The sequence below is a fragment of the Protopterus annectens genome, chromosome 2.part2 (assembly GCF_019279795.1).
Source record: "Protopterus annectens isolate FY-2018-M chromosome 2.part2, PAN1.0, whole genome shotgun sequence".
NCBI classification, from domain to species: Eukaryota; Metazoa; Chordata; order Ceratodontiformes; family Protopteridae; genus Protopterus; species Protopterus annectens.
The window spans coordinates 466,424,027-466,439,745 of record NC_056730.1 but is presented as its reverse complement, the minus strand read 5'-3'; the positions used below and the strand labels follow the sequence as shown (position 1 = coordinate 466,439,745).

Sequence of the window (15,719 nt, the reverse complement as noted above, 5' to 3'; positions counted from 1 at the left end):
TACCAGAAAAATAGGAAAGTAGGTCATAATCAACCAATCAATTGGTAAACAAAATAAACTTAAATTAACATAAAAAGATGAGGATTGACCATAACTGACTCAAAGCTTCCACCACTACCATCACCTGTAAAAAGGAGTGGTTATCAAAATGTATCCCCTTGACATAAACTATATTTTCTGAATTCTATTTATTTTGCCATTTGTTAAGTGCAAGTGGGCTGGCCTATAGGTCCTTTTCATCCAACTCAGGCCTCAAGAGCAAGGGTAAATCAGCATGTTTTTGGAAGGTGAAAGGAAACTGAATTACCCACAGAAAACCCAAGCAGACAAGAAGAGAGCATGTGAACTCCAAATAAGCACCGAGTGAAAGTCAGGGCTGAATCCTTCACCCATGAGCGATTAGATAAGGATGCTTACACTGAGCCACCATGATGCTCGTTACAAGGAGTGCTAATGCTATGTGGGACAGAGAGGACAAAAGAAGTCCTTAGAATGTTGTCAGATATACACAATATGCCAGAACACTGGCCAATAATTAAAGAAAAATATTTAGCACCTACCTGTCCACAAGCAATGTAGATGGCTGTTACAATATTTGCGGCATGTGCATTGTAACCCCCAATGCTGCCAGCCATGGCCGAGCCCACAAGATTCTTGTTGATGTTAACAACTACTAAAGCTTCAGTGCTAGTTTTTAATACCTAAAATTACAAAATAACAGTTGTGTAAACAAACTCATCATAATGTTCAAATAGAAAACATACATTCTTCAGTATTATCCATAATATTTGAAGATTAGCTACAGTTGTACATCCCTTTACTTTGCCTGATTTCCAGAATTTTGGACATCACAAGAGTGATATTAGTCTCCTCTTCACAATGAGAAAGTTAGTAGGATCTCAAGAAAAAACGGAAAACTTATATAAACTCACACACATGGAATCTGCCAGGCAAGCCGACCAGTAGTACACCAACATCATACACAAGTCGAATACGTCCAAAATGCGTTTAAAAGTTAGTAGAATGCTAAAAGAAAAGTGACAGCAGCCCGCATCATTTTCAGTTCTATAATGAGTGAGGAGGTAAGTCACCAACAAGTATGCCCATCCAGCCTGGCAAAGTGGGTTTACCTAAACAAGTTAAGGATTGTTGTTCCATCCACAATTAGATGAGACATTCTTGGAAGAAAGCAGAAGGGTGTCACCTCTCCTCAGATCCCTAGTTTCAGAGGGCTAGGTGACAGGAAAGAAATGTATATTAAACTACAAAACTGGGCTACAAGCATAAAACTTATATTAAGGTCTAGCACTTTGAGAACTAACTCAAAGGACTCAAAAAGTAGTGTGTGTGTTTGTGTGTGTGTGTAAACACACATATATACATATATGTATGCATAAATGTCTACATACATATATATATATATATATATATATATATATATATATATATATATATATGTATATATACACACACACACACACATACACACACCTATGGGAGCACTACAGAATCCTGAAAGACCAAAATCTCAAAAGATCAAAATACTGAAAACACACTGGATACCAACACTTACTATATCCCAGCACAAGTACATACAGAAACAAATAACACACAAACCATATTACTCTTCTCCAAGTATAAGCAGGGGGGCAAGCCCTCCTGCACCCCCCCATGTGGGGGGAGTACTACTTAAATATATCATCTCTGAGATTGCACTTAGTGTAGTGAAGTGCAATGTCGGAGTTGATATATTTAAGCAGCAGGGGGTGTGGGGGGTGCAGGGGGCTTGCCCCCTTGTGTATAGCTGAAGGGTAATATGTTTCTGTATGTACTTGTGCTGGAATATAGTAAGTGTTGGTATCCTGTGTGTTTTCAGTATTTTGAACTTTCGAGATTTTGGTCTCAGGATTTTGGGCTTTCAGGATTCTGTAGTACTCCCATATTATATATCTATATCTATATCTATATATATATATATACATATATATATATATATATATATATATATATATATAGATACATATATATATATATATAAGTATATATATATATATATACATATATATATATATATATATATATATATATATATATATAGATACATATATATATATATATATATATGGGAACACTTCACATAAATAGAAGTTATGTCCTTACCATAACGTTCCATGTGGAGTGTTCATCTCGCCTTTGTTCTTACACATGGGTTCGGAGCCGATCCTCGGCTCCGTGCCGGCCTCTTGCAAGCTCTGCATCGAGAAGAAGCTCGAGACAATCTAATACCCACAATCCCCCTCTGCCTTTACCTCAGATCTAGTTTGCAAGCAAACCAATCTACAGAATAGCACATTCATGCTTATACACATAAGTATAGAAAGAATTTATAGAAAACTATATACATATCTAAACAGACACATATAAAAATATATGTGTATACCAACTATGTACACAGTATAGTAACAGTAGCAAAATGCTCCTGGCCAGGCATCAAAGAACGTTCTTCCTAAGGGTGGGAGGGTGGGACTGTAAGAACAAAGGCGAGATGAACACTCCACATGGAACGTTATGGTAAGGACATAACTTCTATATGTGATAGTGTTCAATCTCGCCGTTTGTTCTTACACACGGGCAGCCCCGCTAGCTCCTTGCTCCTGTGGAACTCACGGGAGGGCGTTCTTGAGCACAGTGGAACCAAAGGTTGCCCTGTCCCTAGAAACCTTGTCTACTTTATAATGAGAAATAAATGTATGTGGCTTAGACCAAGTAGCAGCCGCACAAATAGCGTCCAGTGGTAGGCGAGCTGCATGAGCCAAAGACGTAGATACTGACCTTGTGGAATGTCCTTTGGGTTTGTGTAAAAGGGGTTGATTTGAAGAATCGTAGACATAGATTATACAATCCGTTAACCATTTAGAAAGAGTTCTTTTGGTAACTGCAAGTCCTTTCCTGCTATCAGCAAAAGCCACAAAGAGTTGATCTGTTTTTCTGTGATCTTTTGTTCTATCCAAATAAAATCTTAGCTGTCTGTGAACATCCAATTTGTGTAACATATACTCCATTTTGTTGGAGTGGTTTTTGAAGAAAGTGGGTAATTCAATGGACTGATTAATATTGTTAATAGAACACACTTTAGGGAGGAAGGATGAATTGGTTCGAAGAGAAACTCTGTCAGAGTGAAAGATCAAATAAGGGTGCTTGATGGAGAGAGCCTGAAGTTCAGATACTCGTCTAGCGGAAGTAATGGCTACCAGAAAGAGAGTTTTCCAGGACAAAAATTTTAATGGACAAGAAGAGGCAGGTTCAAAAGGGGGCAACATTAATTTAGATAACAATAAATTCAGACTCCAAGGAGACGTCGGAGATCTGACCGGTGGTCTAATATGAAAAACTCCTTTTAAAAAGGCTTTACAAAGTCTGTGAGCCATAACAGGAGCTCCACATTCTTCCACATGGAAATTCGAAATGGCAGCCAACTGAACTCTTAGAGTAGCAGGAGAAGCACCCTGATGAAATAAGTCCGTTAAGAACTCTAATATCTTATTCAAAGGAGCTATAAAGGGATCCACATGGTGTGTATTCGCCCAGAATACAAATCGTTTCCATTTGCTAGAATATGTTTTAGTAGTGGAAGCTTTATGCGAAGCCACCAATATATCCTGGACTGCTGGTGACAAAAGATCAGACCTGGCTAAGTTGGGAATTGGAGCAGCCAAGCTGCTAGATGGAGTGACCGGAGCGCGGGATGGGGAACCCCTGACGAGTGAGTCAATAGATCTGGCTCTGGGTCCAGAATCCAGGGTCCCCGAATGCAATGTATTTTCAGGAAGGGAAACCAAATTTGACGAGGCCAGAATGGAGCAATGAGGATTATCGTCCTGTGTAGGTTCCTGGCTTTCTGGAGAAACTTTGATATCAGAGGAAATGGAGGAAATGCGTACAGGAGTCCCGGGGGCCAATCGTAAACCAGTGCGTCCCTGGGGACTTCCCCTGGAGGGGGTAATAGGGCAAAGTAGCTCCTGCATTTGGCATTCATTGGAGACGCAAACAGGTCGCAGGAAGGCTGGCCCCACGTGCGAAAAATCCTTTTCGCCACTGACTGTTTTAGAGACCACTCGTGCGGTAACAGGATTGCTCTGCTCAGCCTGTCGGCTATGACGTTGGATGACCCCGGGATGTGCGTTGCTATTAGAAAGCGACCCGTGGACTCCGCCCACTGCCAAATTTTCATGGCCTCTCTGCATAGTTGATAGGACTTGGTTCCCCCTTGCTTGTTTATGTACCAGACTACAGACATATTGTCCGTCTGAACTGCAATAGTCCCTAGAGGAAGAAGGGGAGCAAAGTGTTGCAACGCTAGAAACACTGCCCTCAACTCTAGAACACTGATGTGCAGATTGTACTCCAAATTGGTCCATTCGCCTTGGACTGTCTGTCCCTGAAAGATGCCCCCCCACCCTATCAGGGAAGCGTCCGTGGTCACTGTAACTGTGGGCGTGGGTAGCACAAACGGCCTCCCCTTGGAAAGGTTGCACGTTTGAAGCCACCAGTTTAGATCTGTTTTGCAAGTCTTTGTTATAAGAATCTCGTGTGTTAGAGGTAGCTGTTGAAACGACCATTGTGCAAACAGTAGCCATTGTAGGACTCTCATGTGCAGCCTTCCCAGGGGAATTGCAATAAGGGAGGCTGACATGAGGCCCAACACCTTCAGTACTAGTTTTGCAGGAGATTTCCTTGACAAGAGTAGAAGACGTATGTGAGTCTGAAGTGATAATATCCTTTCTGGGGGAAGCCTCAGAATCAACTGACGTGTGTTTAACTCTGCTCCTATGAACAAGATATTTTGAGATGGCTGAAGTAAGGATTTTCCGAAGTTTACGGAGATCCCTAGGTGAACACACAGTTGAAGAACAAAGTCTCTGGCCTGCAGTAGTTGACGCCGGGTGGTGGCCGAAAGGAGCCAGTCGTCCAGATACGGAAACACCTGGAATCCCTGGCGTCTCAAGTGAGACGCTACCACTGCCATGCATTTGGTGAAGACCCTGGGGGCTGAGGTCAGACCAAAGGGCAGGGCTCGAAATTGAAAGTGACTGGCTCCCAGCCGGAAGCGCAAATGATCTCTGGATGCCCTGGCCATTTTGATATGGTAGTATGCATCCTCTAGATCTATTGAGCACATCCACTCGTCCTTCTGTAAGAATGGAAGGATCGATTGAAGCGTGACCATTCGGAACTTTTCTTTCTTGACGAAAGTATTGAGGTAGCTTAGGTCTAGAATGGGCCTCCAGTCCCCTGTTTTCTTTGGAACTAAAAGAACCTTGAGTAAGTCCCGAATCCTTGCTGGTCCGCTGGGACTGGCTGGATGACTCTTTTTTCTAGCAGCTTTGAAATTTCTAAAGCTGCTGGCTCTCGCAGATGGGGCGGTACATCTGGGAGTCTTTTCTTTGGGATGGGATGAGATAGGAAGGGTATGTTGTAACCTCTGGTAACCACGCTTTTTACCCACTTGTCTGTAGTTATATTTTGCCAGGCCTGAGGGTATAAAGCTAAGCGACCCCGACTGCCTCCAGAGCAGGACAGTCGGGCCTCCTCTCAGGAGTGCTGGAAAGGTTTACCAGGGAGTGTTTCCCTGTCACCTTGATGTTGCGGACCCCCTCTGCCGCCAGGGCGGCGTCTTCCACCTCTGCCCCCTCCTCTGCCTCTAGAGGGGGCATCACCCTGTGTGCCTGAGAAAGACCCTTGGGGTTTTCGAAACCACATTTTTCCACCGCGTTGCCCTTTGGGGTACGGTCTGGTTGGGGTGGAAAAACGGACTCCGACAGCAGACAGAGTCTTTCCCTCTTGTTCACACCGGGTAAGGGTCTCCTTTACTTTGGGGCCAAAGAGAGTGGCACCGTCAAATGGGGCGTTTGTAAAGGAAGACTTGAAGGCTTCCGCAAAGGAGCATAGGCGCATCCAGGATTGTCTACGAAGAGCAATCGCTGAAGCTGCTGCCCTACTCGAACCTTCGGCTGCGTAGGAAATCAGCCTCATGGACGAGTTAACAATCGATGTTAGGGTATTAAGTTGCGCTGTCACTTTCTCTGAGACAGCTGCATCTGTAGCACCCTGGAGGGTATCTCCCAACTCTTTGACTAGATCCCTCTGTAGACGTGTAAAGTGGGTCAAATAGTTCAGGGACCGCATGGAAAAAGCCGCTGAACTAAAATGCGCTTCCGTATCTATCCATCGTCCTAGAGTCTTTATTAGGAGGATGGATAGACGAAGAAGACTCCGACATCTCCTTTTTCGTGACTGCTGCCACCACCATAGCGTCTACTGGAACTCCTTTTGTAAGGTAAGACTTATCCTGAGGTGCTGTGATGTACTTGTTAGGTTTCCTTGGAACAGGTTCCACTGTGTCAGGAGCCTCCACGCCTTCGAGCAATCAGTTCCATTAGTTCGTCGAAGGGCGGAGTGACCCAGGAGGAGGAAGGGCGAGCACCAAATGCCTTCAGCAGAACTGACTCATCCTCAGAAGGGGGAAGGGACTGCCAGTCACCTCTCTGCTTCAGGATCTCCAATATGTCCGAAAAAGAGACATCTTCTGAAGGTGACTTAGGGGACCCTCTGACTCATCTAAGTCAGTGTCAGATGTCAAGGATTCCTGTGGAGAATCCAAGTGTCTCCTCTTACACAATCTCTTCCTAGGGACTTCCTCGTGGGGAGCATCCGAAGAAGCCTTGAGGAAGAGGGGCACCCTCCAGGGGTGGCTGAGACACTGGTGCCCGACGCTTGGATGTGGCCGTGGGTGCAGATGAAGACAAAGGCCCTTTATGGGGAGGAGAAACTGCTTCCACTGATGTGGTTGTCTGGGTAGACAACACCTTCCTCATCAGGTCGAGCGCTCCCGGGTCCCGCATCGAAGAGTCCCCGGTTCAAGAAATGGGAGAATCCCTGACACAGGCACGAAGGCATCGACCCGAGGACGGAGCCGAATCGATCCGCCGAGGCCCGAGGAGAGTCGGAACCGACACGCCGGTTCGACTCGCCCCGGAACCAAGAACAGACCGTCGGCTCCGAGACTCCGGTACCGGGTCCGACGGAGTCGAGGTGAGGGGAACAGACCGAGAAAAGGACGGTTCTGGACCCGAGGACTCCACAATCAGTAGATCAGCCTCTTCCGGCTCCAAAGACTGAATCGGTCTCGGAGGAGGAATGGATGGAGATACAGGAAGGCCTTCAAGTTTCGACACCAACTGGGTGGAAACCGAAATAAGTTTAGAGAGGGCCGAATGCTCCAATAACTTCTGCACCACGCGATCCACATCGACATCCGAAAGTTTGGAGGAAGAACGGGTCGAAGGAACCTAAGACGGAGCCGACCTCAATATGGCCGAAGGAGGGAGCTCCATCACCGGTTCCAAGACTCGAGGCTCAGGAACCGATACCAGTTGAACACTCGGCCCCGAAATCTGTGGAACCGGTGATCTAACCTTTGAAGAAGAGCTCGGAGCCGATGACTTAGGCTCCGACGTCTTCGACTCCTTAGAGGACTTCGATGCCTGGTCAGAAGCATCCAGAGCCTCTTGGAAAGACGGTTTCAATAGACCTCTGTCCATTAGTTTCCTGCGCCTATCTGTCATGACCCTCCCACTAAAAGAGTGACAGATGGAGCAATCCTCTTGTAAGTGGAGAGGGCCAAGGCAGTAGACGCAGGAACTATGGTTGTCAGTGACCGACATTTTCTGGCCACACTGACAACGCTTGAAACCAGACTTTACCTTCTCAGACATTATAGGGAAGAAAGACAAATCCAGTAAAAAACAGTCAAGTCCGATAAAGTTTGTCAAAACCGATGAAATTGTCAAATCCGGTAAAAAAAATTTTTCTCAACTATGGTAAGATATGAAGGGTGTAGGCCCCGATAACAATCTAACCGATAATTAAAGTTAACGGTACCAATAAATTAACGGAACCACAACACAATCACACAGTTAACACTGAAAAATATCAATTAGACTAGTATCTTAATAAAATATAACAATAAAAGTTATATCTTAGCTTAGAAACTCTCGAGCTAGCTCCCAACGATGCGTATGCAGCAGCGGCAAACTAGATCTGAGGTAAAGGCAGAGGGGGATTGTGGGTATTAGATTGTCTCGAGCTTCTTCTCGATGCAGAGCTTGCAAGAGGCCGGCACGGAGCCGAGGATCGGCTCCGAACCCATGTGTAAGAACAAACGGCGAGATTGAACACTATCACATTCGAATTATTGAAATCTCGAATTTCATATGGTCGAGACCATATGATCGAGATTTTAATAAATCAAATGTGTGTAGTGTTTAGAAATAAGACTTTACTTACCTTAATACATTACGTGCACACAGAGGCAAGTATTGTTGTACGCCTTGTGTGTACGTAATGTTTTATTTGTTTTCGGTGTTGGCAGGAAGTGAGAAATCTCCGTTTTGCTTCCGCATACAGCGCAAGACAGGAGATTTCCATCTCCCACTGTAGCAATCTTGGAGTTGGTATATTTACGTAAGGGGGTGTGGGGGGCACAGCCCCCCACATGGGGGGGTGCAGGGGGGTGAAAAGCGAAGTTTGTGTTTTTTTTTTTTGATGGTTTCCCTTCAGAAGTTCGAGTTTCCGAAACTCGAGCTTTTGGTTTCAGTTATTTGCAGTTCGAGATTTTGGAAATTCGATCTTCTGAAGTGAATCCATATATATATATATATATATATATATATATATATATATATATATATATATATAGCTATATATCTACACACACACAAACACACACACACACACACACATATAAGATGGATAATTACATTCAATTAATACATAGCCATCAATCAAACACCTCCAATTAAATTTATTATTAAATTCATAAGGGTGTACAGTGCTAAATTTTAAACTCAATTCAGATTCCCTATTCAATAGTACCTTTTCAAATTATATTCATCTCTTTGAATTTGTTCTAGAACACATACAATTAACATATTTATATCACTGCTGTGTTTTTGTATTATATGTAATGCAACAGAAAAAGAAATTATGTCTTACCATAACGTTCCATCTGTATTGTTAATCCTCGTTCAGTCATTCCGCATGGGTATCTGTTCCGACCTCGGAACTGAGCCAGCCATTTTCCAAGCTCGCGTCAGCTTCAAACTTTCGAGCTAAACTCTTACCCACAATTCCCCTCTCCTGTTACCTCAGATTGAGTTTGCAAGTCAAAGAAGGTAGAGGCTACCTCTGGTCAAATAACCTAAGAGAACCGAATGGTGAGATCCACTAGAAACCACAGGAGGGGGAAGGAGGGAGGGTCGTAATGACTGAACGAGGATCAACAATACAGATGGAACGTTATGGTAAGACATAACTTCTTTATCTGATATTGCTAATCCTCGTTCATTCCTTACGCATGGGACAGAGTCCCCAGCTACCTCTATTCCTGGGAGGCTCTCAAGGAAGGACATTCCTGAGCACCATGGTAGTAGGTAACGAGATATTGCGTTGTGTACAAATGAAGGTCACACAGTCCTTCAACCATCTAGCTAATGTGGCCTTAGCAACAGCAGATCCTAATCTAGGTCCAGAAAAAGCCAAAAATAACTGGTCAGATTTACGAAAGGGTTTAGTCCTGTTTAAGTAAAAACTGATTTGCCTGTGGATATCTAGGGTATGTAGGCAATACTCTCCTCTGTTTGAATAATTGGGAAAGAAAACTGGCAATTCAATGACTTGATTAATGGACATTTCAGAGATCACTTTAGGCAGAAATAATGGATTAGTTCTCAGACACATTCTATCTCTATGAAAAATCAAATATGGTCTCTTGATACATAAAGCTTGAAGCTCAGAACTACGTGTGGCAGAAGTAATGGCGACCAAAAACAAGGTATTCTATGACAAATAATTGAGGTCGCAAGAAGAGGCTGGTTCGAAAGGTGACATTGTCAGAGCTTGTAGAACTAATGATAAATCCCATGGTTGAATAGGTTCTCTAAAAGGTGGCTTCAGATGATTCACACCTTTTATGAAGGTCTTGCACAATTTCTGGGACATAAGAGAGGAATCTTGGACACCTTCATGAAAATTAGAAATTGCAGCCAAATGAACTCTAATGGTAGAGGCTGAAAGACCCGATTGAAAAAGCTTGGCCAGATAGTCTAGTATTATCAACACAGGTGCTGAAAAGGGGTCTACTTGTTTATCTTTCAGCCAACAGGTAAATCTTTTCCACTTGCTCAGATAAGTAATTCTAGTGGAAGACTTATGAGATGCAATGAGAATATCACGTACTGGTAAAGAAAGATCATTCTGCCTGGCAATCAAGGGAATTGGAGTAGCTAAGCCATGAGCTTCAGGCTGTTCAAGTTGGGATGAATCAGGTTCTGTGGATGTGAGATCAACTCCGGGGTTGGATGGAGAATCCATAGTCGATCTAGTAGATGAGGCCAAAGGAAGGGGAACCAAATCTGTCGAGGCCAATATGGTGCTATGAGGATCACCTTGCTCTTCAACCGATGGGCTTTCTTCAGAAACTGGGGAATGAGGGGAAAGGGTGAAATGTGTAAAGAAGACCAGAGGGCCAATCGTGGACCTGAACATCCCTGGGTGACTATCCCAGAGGGGGAATAAAGGCAAAGTAGTTGCTGCATTTGTAGTTGGTCGGGGATGCAAAGAGGTCACAGCAAGGACGACCCCAGCGGTGGAAGATCTCCGCCGCTATCGAGAGATTCAGGGACCACTCGTGAGGTTGAAGAATGCACCTGCTGAGTCTGTCTGCTATCACGTTGGAACTCCCGAGAATGTGCGTTGCTAGAAGAAAACGGTTGGTAGCCATCGCCCATTGCCATTTCCACATGGCCTCTCGACAAAGGGGGTAAGATTTGGTTCCACCTTGCTTGTTGATGTACCAGACCACCGCCATGTTGTCTGATTGAATCGCAATTGTCCCAGACGGCAGCAGGGGATGGAATGCTTGCAAAGCCAGAAGCACCACCCTCAGCTCTAGAACATTTATATGCAGATTGGCCTCCAGTTCGGACCAAGTGCCTTGGACTGTCTGTCCCTGACATAACCCCACCCCCACCCCATTAGGGAGGCGTCTGTGGTCACTGTGGCCTTGGGTTGCTGGAGGGAGAAGGGGCGAGACCATTGTGACAGATTGTGTCATCCACCAATTTAAATCCTATTTGCACTTGTGGGTTACTCGAATCATGGCTGAAAGAGTATGCTGAAAAGGATACCACTGGATGAGCAGTAGCCATTGTAGAAGCCTCATGTGAAACCTGGCCAGGGGAACAATGGTGATGGAGGCTGCCATGGAACTCAACAGCTGTAGAACCGAGTGAACCATGGATTTTTCCCTTGAAAGGATTGGAATCAGTTGTTGCTTTATCCTTAGAATTCTGTGCTCTGGAATAGCAGCTCTGCATTTTTTTGTGTCCAAGTTAACCCCTATGAATTCTGTCGACTGAGATGGGGTGATATTGGATTTTTGCCAGTTTATGGTTATGCCTAGCCTTTGAGCAGCGAGGAGAGAGCATGCCAAGGATTTTTCCAGTAGATGTCTGGTGGGGGCGGAAATGAGCCAGTCGTCTAGGTATGGAAACACCTGGAATCCTTGAAGTCGCAAGTGAGCTGTGACAACTGCCATGCACTTTGTGAACATTCTGGGGGCTGTAGAGAGTCCAAAGGGCAGTACTCTGAACTGGTAGTGACTGGCTCTCGCACGGAAGCACAGAAATCTTCTTGATGGCCTGTCCACTTTTATGTGGTAGTACGCATCTTGAAGATCTATCGAGCACATCCAATCATCTTTTTCCAAAAGCAGGAGGATAAGACTGTATTGTGACCATCTAGAATTTTTGTACTCTCACAAACTTGTTCAATACACTGAGATCCAAAATTGGTCTCCAGTCCCCGGTTTTCTTTGGCACCAAAAATATTCTTGAGTAGAATCCGGATCCTATCTGGTCTGGAGGGACTATTTGGACGACTCTCTTTCTTAGTTGCTTTTCTATCTCTAATGCTGCTTCTTCCCTTTGACTGGGTGGAACATCGGGAAGGTTTTTTGAAGGGGCAGGACAAAGATCGAAGGGGATATGATAACCTCTGGTTATAATCCTTTGTACTCAAGAATCGGTGGTGATGGTTAACCAGGCAGAAGGGTACAAGGAGAAACGTCCCCCAACCACCTCCAGAGGAAAGGAGTTGGGCCGCTCTTCAGGAGCGCTGGTAGGATTGACCAGGGAAAGAATCCCTGGAACCCTGGTTATGCGGACCCCTCTGCCTCAAAAAGAGCATCTTCCCTGTAAGTTTCCCCCTCTGCTCTAAGGGAGAACACAGCCTGTGTGTTACGGAACGGACCCGGAGATTTCTTGAACCATATCTTCCCACTCTTTTGATTTTGGAAGAAAGCACGTTGAGGGGAAGAATAATGGACACCTACGGCAGAAAGGGTCTTACCATCCTGTTCGCATCTGGCCAGTGTGCTTTTAACTTTGGGCCCAAACAATGAGGAGGCTTCAATGGGAGCATTAAGAAAGGAAGGCTTAAAGGGTTCCGTGAAATTGCACTAGCGCATCCAGGCATGTTGTCTCAAGACCAGAGCTGAACCCGCTGTTCTAGCTGCTCCTTCTGATGTGTGAGATATCAGTTGCATAGAGGAGTTAGATATAGATTCAATGGTGGCCAGCTGAGAGGCCACTTTGTCACAGACCTCATCAGACACGGCACCAGCCAAGGTTTCCGAGAGCTCAGAAATCAGATCCCTTTGAAGCCTGGTAAAGTGTGCCATATAATTCAGGGACCTGATAGTAAAGGTCGCTGAAGCAAAGGTGCGCTTCCCTATCCTGTCCAGGGCCCGGGACTCTTTTTTTTAGGCGGATGGACAGTCTGGCTTTCTTCTTCTGCCAGATCCTTTTTTGTTGCGGCTGCCACCACCAAAGCATCCACAGGAAGACCTTTGGACCAATGGGGATCCAAAGCAGGAGGGGACAAAATCTTATCTGGCCTCCGGGGAATAGCTTCGACGGTATCAGGAGCCTTCCAAGCACGCTGCACAATGAGTCAGACAAGTTCATCAGCAGGTGGAGTAATCCATGAGGTAGGGGGCCGGGCACGAAAGGCCTGCAGGAACACAGATTCCTCAGAGGTCGGATTAGAGAACTGCCAGTCAGCTCTCTGTTTCAGGATATCGAGGATGTCACCAAAGGATACCACAGAGGGTGACCGGGGGGATCCTTCCCCCTCATCGAAATCTGTGCCTTCAGTGAGAGACTCCTCTGTGATGTCCATGTGCTTCCTCTTACACAAACTTTTCGGGTGGACCTCCTCAGCAGGAGAAGCTAGAGAAGACAGCGGAAAAGTGGATTCCTGTGGGAATATGTCCTGAGGCCCTTGCACCCAGTGTCCACTAGGTGCGACTTGTGAAACCAGTGTACCAAAGGAGGGCGGAGGTATAGTCCACTATCGCCAGCAGCAGCGAAAGCCTTCTCCATCAGTTAGAAGGCTGGTCTACCTGAAGAGGAGTGCATGTCTAGGACAGGGGTCACCAATCCCCTAAGTAGATCAGCCTGCCGGCCCGGAGTCCTTGGATGGCTGTGGGGCAGCAAACTATGCATGTCACAAATGACATCCTGGGTTGTAGCAAAACTTTCCTGCCACGAAGGCAACTGCAGTTCCTTAGTGAGATTCATAAAGGGGACCGCAGAAGGGGAAGACTGTGCTATGTCCATGGACTTCAAAGGCAATGAAGGAGGAGAATAAGAAGGGGTCTTTGGAGACGGGTGATCACCTCCCGAAGAAGGATAGTTCCTGAAGGGTGGGATACCTCTGGCCAAGAGCACCTGATCAACAAGACGCAACTCATCATGTTTGGAAAGGCTTCTAGTGGACCTCACTGATACTGAGGGAGAAACAGGCCTGTCCACAGAAGAGGTAAACTTGGTGTCCATCTCACCTGTCCGTACCAATGACAACGGTGCTGGGAGAGACTGGACTACGGGTGTCTGCAACGAAGAAATCATCGATGCCGAGGTCATGGTCTGCACCGACACAGGGATCGGTGCCGAAGTGGTCGTCGGTACCGAAGCTGGAACCGACAAAACTGGAGTCAACAATAAAGGTGTCGGTTCTGAGGAAGATCTCGGAGCTGACGCGGTCAAGGTCTGCGCCAACTGAACGGTCGGTGCCGATGCAATGGTAATGGTCTGAACCAAGGAGCCCATCGGTGCCGATATAGTGAAGGCTGCAGGAGAAGACGGAGCAGAGATCACTAATGGAGCCAAAGGCCTCGGTGCCGAAGGTCTAGGCACTGAAAGCACTGGGGCTGACTGAGTGAACTCAGGAGCCGAAACTTTAGCCTTTTTAGATTTTGGTTGGCGGGAGTCCCCAGCCGGGGACGAAGGCAAAGATTTAGCCTTAGTGGGAACATCCAAGATTTTCTTATGGTCTCTAGGAGGGGTTAAGGCCTCCGACCCAGAAATAGCCTCTGAAAAGGGAGATTTAAGAAGTCCATTCAGTCACAGCTTGTTTTTCCTTTCCAACAAGGTTCTATTTGAAAAGTTCTCACAAATAGTACAGGGTGGGTCAACAGACAAATGGGACACTCCCAAACAATAAACACACAAAGAGTGTGCATCAGAAGTAGGTAGTTTGTGTCCACAATCAGAACACCGCTTAAACCCCGGACTACCTTTCTTATCTGCCATGACAGCAAATGAATTAATAGAAAAGGTACCAGATAATACCCAAAGATATGAAAAAAAAAAAAAAGGGGAAAGGACTACCAACGATGGTAAAGAGAGAATACCTCGCGGTAAAGAAAAGAGCAGAAAAACCTGAAGAAATTATGTACGCTAGATGCGATAGGGTAAGAGACATTGAAATATAAACTTTTCTGACAGAAAAGTAATCTGAAAGATTATTAAACAACAAATAACTGTACTTAGCACAAGAGAAGTAGCTTGACACGACCGAATGGCAACGCAGCAAACGAAATCTGAGGTAACAGGGAGAGGGGAATTGTGGGTAAGAGTTTAGCTCGAGAGTTTGAAGCTGACGCAAGCTTGGAAAATGGCCGGCTCGGTTCTGAGGTCGGAACAGATACCCATGCCTAAGGAATGAACGAGGATTAACAATATCAGATCATTCTTTTATTTTTCACATCATTAATAAGTTCTTGAATACTTTTTTAACTGTTTCTTTGTCTAACATATGTATAAGATAACCCATATAGGCATGATATATCCTGCAGTACCTCACTAGTATAAAAAGTGCAATGGCTTCTAAAATAACATTTCTTGTTATTAATATAATAAATCTCAATAGTGACAAATCTGCATACATTACATGTACCTATCAGATCAATATCCTGCCTCCCATCTACCAAAACCCCTTTGAAAGACTTCCTGGCTAAAATCTGGCTCTGTACTTGCTCAAAACCATGATAAACTACATCCCTAAATGTGAACAATTACCTTTTCATTCCTTACACCTCCTTACTCTCCCGTCTTCACTTACTTCTTTACTTCTAGCAATTTCTCTTTCCTGACTTTCTTTCTAAAGAAGAAGCTATGTACTCAATATAACGTTCCATGTGAGTTGTTCCATCTTGCCTTCATTCATCACTGATGGGTTCGGAGCCGATCCTCAGCTCCAACACGGCCATTTAGCAAAGCTCAAAGATTACCAGTAGCTCGAGACCAAGCCCCTTA

At 45.1% G+C, this 15,719-nt stretch overlaps 1 protein-coding gene across 1 annotated transcript in view; it reads right to left on the bottom strand.

The window, feature by feature from the left end:
• Nucleotides 1-413: 413 nt before the first annotated feature.
• Nucleotides 414-15,719, bottom strand: part of HMGCR (3-hydroxy-3-methylglutaryl-CoA reductase) — a 1,147,080-nt gene continuing 1,131,774 nt past the window's right edge. The window contains exon 17 of the mRNA XM_044064441.1: nt 414-701. Within this exon, the coding sequence (XP_043920376.1) occupies nt 414-701 (288 nt within the window). The remainder of the gene's footprint in view (nt 702-15,719) is intronic.